Source organism: Mizuhopecten yessoensis, unplaced genomic scaffold (genome assembly GCF_002113885.1).
Source record: "Mizuhopecten yessoensis strain PY_sf001 unplaced genomic scaffold, ASM211388v2 scaffold10771, whole genome shotgun sequence".
NCBI classification, from domain to species: Eukaryota; Metazoa; Mollusca; class Bivalvia; order Pectinida; family Pectinidae; genus Mizuhopecten; species Mizuhopecten yessoensis.
In genome coordinates this window covers 2,260,730-2,267,119 of record NW_018408713.1, presented here as the reverse complement: position 1 = coordinate 2,267,119, position 6,390 = coordinate 2,260,730, and the positions used below count along the sequence as shown (strand labels likewise).

At 35.4% G+C, this 6,390-nt stretch overlaps 1 protein-coding gene across 1 annotated transcript; it reads left to right on the top strand.

The window, feature by feature from the left end:
* Nucleotides 1-409: 409 nt before the first annotated feature.
* On the top strand, nt 410-5,627 carry LOC110462318. The gene is made up of 3 exons (XM_021516244.1): nt 410-860; nt 3,709-4,222; nt 4,574-5,627. The coding sequence occupies exons 1-3, from the start codon at nt 804-806 to the stop codon at nt 4,777-4,779; spliced, it is 777 nt and encodes a 258-aa protein (XP_021371919.1). The 5' UTR covers nt 410-803; the 3' UTR covers nt 4,780-5,627.
* The last annotated feature ends 763 nt before the right edge of the window (nt 5,628-6,390 follow it).

Sequence of the window (6,390 nt, the reverse complement as noted above, 5' to 3'; positions counted from 1 at the left end):
CTGTGCTCAATTTTGATTTTAAAATCAGGTTAATATTATTACAATGATTATCAACAATGGATAGGCGAATACAAGAAACAAAGCAATACAATTTACACAGAAGTAGATCAGTAACATGGTCTATACAACACAGTCATGCGTATACCACATTTAATGGCATTGAAAATGAAGGCACTATATAACGTTATCATATATATGAATATACGACTTTTCAATCTGCATATCTTATGTACTCTCTTACAAAAGTTGAGTGCATATGCTACATTAAGAACATGGCGAGCAACGACAGGAAAGGGTCGCTAGAAGATACGTGTTATGAATAAGATTGGCCTCCGAAAAACTCGTCTCCGTTATGCTTGTAATGCACTTGTCAATTTCCTAAGAGATTAAAACCTCTGATCGACGTCTCTCCGAGTTCTATCTCTGGATAAACCGCCATTTTGTCGACTTGTGTTAAGGACTTGTCTGTCTAGTGTACGAACTCTGGTGGCAAGTCTACAGTAAACGAATAAGAAGAATTTATTAACAATTGAAAGCATATCAATGACTTTAAGCACGTTCAATGGAATATAGTTTAACACAAAGGAGGAGGAGCTATACACATAAGAACATTGAAATCGCGTGAGCACGCGGGCTGCCATGCGCTGATTGGACACTAGCTGGTTCAGGCAGACGACAGTTTCTTTGGCAGACGACATCACCCCTCGTGTCAGACCTCACCCCGCCAGAAAGCACGAGACATTTCGTCATAGGAGTACTAGTTCACGAGTGACAAGATATTTTGTACAAGATACCAAACCAAAATGAACACTTTACTAGTATTTGTAGCTGTGTGGATTTATTCTGTTGTGGCTGACAAGGTATGTATTCTTTTGTTTTAAACATTCTGAAATATTCCAATTATTATCATTAAAATAATCTACTATTTTTGATGAATATTTTTTTACACTTTTTTATTTTTCGATACATGCAATAGGTGCAATGACTTGAATCATGTTAAGTCAACCATGACCAATACCTCCCTAATAATTTAAAGCGCTGGTCTGTGGATGAGTGGAATCACAAGCGCTATCGACTGACACACATCATTATCCTGTTACGGAGCCTAAGACGACAGTTTCAAAGTCCAAATATATTTCTTATTTATAAACTAAAGTTGAAAGAATAATTTAACGAATTAATCTTATTTTTTACGATGTTTTATGAATAATGCATTTACTGCAGATCCATAAAAATCCACCGAAAGTTATTAAATTTCATAGTATCTGATCAAACGAACAAGAAAATTAGACCTTGTTAAAAAAAACGCTCGAATTTTGTGTTTTTTATTTCTCTATAATTATTCGGTTGTTGCATTTTTCTTTCAATGTGTCAATAGTTAAAAACTTGAAAGGTCATAAACGTATTAAAATATAAACATTTCCTATGTGATTAAGACAAGCATAAGCTCTCTTTCTCCTCCATTATCCGCGTTTAACAACATAAGTAGATAAATTAGCAACAGAAGTTCACTGACAACCCACCATTCAAATTTCGAAGATGTAAAAGCGAGTTTTATTATGCTATGTACAATGACTACTAGGTTGCAATATAGGAATTGATGATCTAAATTACCTCCTAGAATGTCTGTGATATGTCAGGTTGATGTGAAGATAAAGACACTATAACGATACCTTACTTTCATTTCTAATTTCAAATACAACACTTTGAAGTTCACTACTGTTATCATTTAGCTTAGATTCACCTCCTCGTCAAACTACCCATTCGGCAATGAAAACAATTCATAAAGGAAAACTTTAAAAAAAACACGTTGATACATATATACAAATATTCAAAGAAAAACATTTCAAAAACGATACTGTCAAGTCTACAAGCACACTTATATCACGTGTATTGTTCACGCAGCAAAAGTTACTTGCATCTCATTAAGTGTCGACCGCTCTCAGGTAACCGTCTTCTCAAAACGTTCACACCCTAACTCGTCCAAGTGGCAATCGCCGTGAATAGAAATATCTCCTTTGAATAGTGGTCTCATTTTGACAGTGAATTAACAAATGTTTTTACACAAGGACGCTCGTACTGATAAATACTTTCGTTGCGTAGCAACATTCATCAAACTGTACACAAAACGATAATAATAAATAAAAGTATTGCCTCACCTAAAACAACGGTAATTATCATTTTGTAGTAGGCCATGTCTATCAGATATCTGACCCTAACCATATTTAAATATTTGGTTTTTCAGTACGAACAAGTTTAAACATAAGGAAATTCGATAGGATTCATTTGCATAAATACGATTCAGAATATTGTTTTATGATCAACAACCAGGGCACAGCTGTAACAGGTCCACTTAACCATGTATTGTATAAATAAACTTCATCTCAAAGGGATTGAAATGTATAGCTAGTGCTGTATAATGAGGGGTCATAATGTTTATCATCTGAATCGAGGAAACACGAAAATATTTGATAAATTTCTAGGCATTTTGGAGGAGAAATGTAAAGGTTTTAGTATGACCTAGTGAAGTTAAGCAATTTTATGATCGATCGGTCCAAATATGTCCGATGCTATTTAATGTATTGTTTATATTAACATAAATGTCTTTATCGCCGACATACAAGCTGGATTATTCTGACACTAAATATTCAACAATGATACACATTTACCGAGATAGGTGCAAACTAAACGCTGACACTCGTATACATTACATTCCGGACCAAATTATACATACATAATCGTATGAAATTCAGCCCTGCTCACCAGAATAACTTTGTTTCTTACAAACACGTGCAAAATTTTAATGCTGTAAAGTTTGAGCCCCCATCAAAGTGTGACTAAATACTTTGCCTTTTTATCGAATTTTATGACAAGTAGGTAGTAATTTTCTTTGAAAATGATACGATGCCATTTGATTGTAGTTGACTACGGGGGATAAATAAACACTACAACAGTTGTAAGCTCAATCATCGTATAGGGTGTCTCCTCTTCTACACGATAATCTTGGTATGCCTGTATCAGCTTGTCAACGTTTTGTTGTATAGATGTAATACAACACTAGTTGTGTTCTCCCTTCAGAATGTAAGCTTGGCTTTTTGAATGGCCAAATTGCCTTTCTTAAATCATTGCACAGTGTCCTCTCATCATCATCTAGGCTAGCCTTCTACTCCTTTAGATGACTAAACAGACATTGTTGAATTACTTACATTGTCCTCCCATCATCATCATCTAGGCTGGCCTTTTTCTCCTTCAGATGACTAAACCGACATTATCCAATTACTTCCATTGCCCTCTTATCATCCTCCTGGATGTCTTCTCCTTAAATCAATGACTAAATCGACATTGCTGAACTACTTACAGCGACCTTTCATTATCATTCAAGACTTCTCCTTTAAAAGAATAAATTGTCTTGGTTGAATTACGATGCTGAACTCGATTCCAAGGACTTGGATCATCCTTAATACTTTGATAGCACAAATTCAAATTTTTGAGCCCATTACAACTTGGCGTTGATTTTGCTTTAATCTATTTACGTGTTTTCTTCTCAAACCTTAAATTGAGTCAACGCTAAACAAAAATCTTTTTTTTTTTTTATATAAATTACGTTGAATTATGTTCCTTACACATTATGATTTCGCATTGTTAACTTTAATAACCCCGCGATTTCTTCATTATTCGATAATATCATTTTATGTTTTCGTTTGCCAGGTTGCCCTGCCATCGTTCCAGAAGTTGCGTCATAACTATCCCGGATATCACAGTCATGGTGGAAGGTTCACTCACAGAATGCTGCTGCGAATGATTGGCTGTGATACAGAAAACCTACTGCATGACACAAGCGCTCTTAGATTTTCAGTCACTCTCAACAAGCTCGGAGGCGAGCACTCGTTGGGACGCCAGCCTATCAAACTCTCTACCTATGGCCACGACAGTGTGGAAGGAAGGAATGGCTTACAGTACATCTACCATCCTTTGGCTTACGGGCCGTTCTTGGTGGACAAATACGGGTACCCTAACATCTCGGTGCTGCACCAGACAGATCCGATAGCCACCAAAGATAAGTTCTGGGGGAAACAAGGGATCATGGAAGTCATCACGTACACCAAGAAAGGCAACAACGCCAAAGGTCATATTGTTTTGTGGGATTGCGACCATATTCATCAGGCTAGAGACTGGATATCCCGACATACTTTAATAACGGTGGAATTTTGGGCTTCACCAGGTAACTATCGTCCTTGTAACTGTCATTTTTTTACACGTCGAAGAGGTAGCTGATTGTTTAAACATTTGAGACGATGTGTCATAACTTGACCCATTTGAAAAACCATATACAGAAATTGATCAGTGCCAATAAATTCATTCTTTTTATGAAGAAAAGTACATGTAGTTGTACATAACTAAGGTGTATCATTTTCACTGATTGAAAAAACCCAGACTGTTTTCCGCTTATTATCTATTTAACGACATCATCCATAACCCAGACTAATAAGGCTCAGCTACCTTTTATGTTATGTTTTCAAAAGACTAAAATGAAATACTTTATCTAACTGTTTGTTCCATTTGTGTTTTACAGATTCTGACTGCAGCAGAATGAAAAAAGCATCACCAAAGGCGTCAATCCCGAAATCAGTTGACCCGATTCGCCATCTTAAGAGAAGACTTTTGAGCAAGATAAAAGCCAATGAGTTATCGGCGAGCAACTACAAATATTTAATCAACAAATCGCAAAAGTATAAACTATTGAACAAGATCCAACCGAAATTAAAAAGAACTCATTGAAAGGTTTCATATCGGATAATAATATTTAAGAAAGCTTAAAACTATTTGGAATTAACTTCCAAATGAGTTTCTGAAGTGTATAGACCTAGTCGAGTGCTACCCAAGCAGGTGTAAGCTCGGTCTCCATACACGACGCCCGTCCTTGCAGAATCGTCACATGGGTGACGCCTGTGCTTAGAAAGAATGGAAGATACCTCAAAGTCTTCAACCATTGACGGATGTAAAAGCCTCCAGTTAAACATGTATACGCTTTCATGATTAATACTGATACCTAATAAGTAAACGGACAACCAGAAATGCTTCCCGAATGTGTTTATAAGCTTAAAGACAATATTTAATAAGGAAGAGTGGATGAGGACGAGTATAATTCCAAGACAAATCATGATGTCTGTGTCGGTCTACAAACATTGAATCCTCTGTACACATGTGTGATCGTCTACAAACATTAAATCCCATGTACACATGTGTGGCAGTCTACAAACATTAAATACCCTGTATACATGTGTGACAGTCTACAAATATTGGATCCTTTGTACACATGTGTGACAGCCTACAAACATTAAATACCCTGTACACATGTGTGACAGTCTACAAACATTGCATTCCCTGTACAGATGTGTGACAGTCTACAAACATCCCTGATGGTTTTCAGTGAACATTGTTCCAGTGCTTATTAACTCATGTTTTAAACAAACCCGTTACACTGCAGCAAATATTTGTGTAAACGTATTACTATGTATGTATACTGTTAAGTATAATGGATATCGTTGGCTTCCTGTATATACACTGACTAAATTGTCAGTATGCAATGACTTTTGTGCAATTCTCTCGTGTATAAAGAATGCAATCAAACAATCACCAATGCTGACTGTAAAACCTCCAATATTTGCGAACATATATTTTTGTGAGTACCTAGTTTTGCTATTCAGCGTCAAACAAATGATTCGTGAAGATTTCTATTTACGATATTTTCATGTTTCTAAATAACTCAATCAAATAGACTATCAGTCATTCTTATTGAAAATTACTCAATTTTTGCGAAATAAAAAGAAACATTTTGCAAACCCTTTTTTTGCGATTATGCTCCAAACGACTACTTTACGCAGATTTGATTCGCAAATATAACAGTAACATATAAGCATTCCTGTTTTGAATGACTAAATAATTACCTGCGAGAATTATTTCAAATTTCGCGAAAATTAGTTAATTGACAGTATCATTTTGTGGAGAAGTTGTAAACTTTTGCGTATCTATTTAACGTTTTTAACAATCAGTTAGCAGGTACTGATTAGTCTATGATTATATTGCAAAGCATCAAATGCTTGTTTTGAAATGAATAAAACACTGGTGCTTCATCATGGATACAAATATGCATATGGTGCTTCATTATACAAATGAATAAGCATGAATGTGAAAATGGCCGCTGCAATTAGTGTTATTGAGCTATAAGCCATGGAATTAGATATGGAAGAGTCATTTAATGAGCTTTAAGTACATTGTATATGTAAATATTGGCATTATTATTCCAATACTTGTGTTCATTTGACTCCCATGAAGTGTTGATATGAATATTATTCAGCGTTTATTTAAATATTAATGAAGTGCCTTTAA

What these genes read in the sequence shown, in the direction of transcription:
- LOC110462318 (XM_021516244.1), top strand. Translation starts at nt 804, where the DNA reads ATGAACACTTTACTAGTATTTGTAGCTGTGTGGATTTATTCTGTTGTG. An exon ending in ATTCTGTTGTGGCTGACAAG is followed by an intron (nt 861 to 3,708) that starts GTATGTATTCTT and finishes TTCGTTTGCCAG; the next exon opens with GTTGCCCTGCCATCGTTCCA. An exon ending in GGAATTTTGGGCTTCACCAG is followed by an intron (nt 4,223 to 4,573) that starts GTAACTATCGTC and finishes TGTGTTTTACAG; the next exon opens with ATTCTGACTGCAGCAGAATG.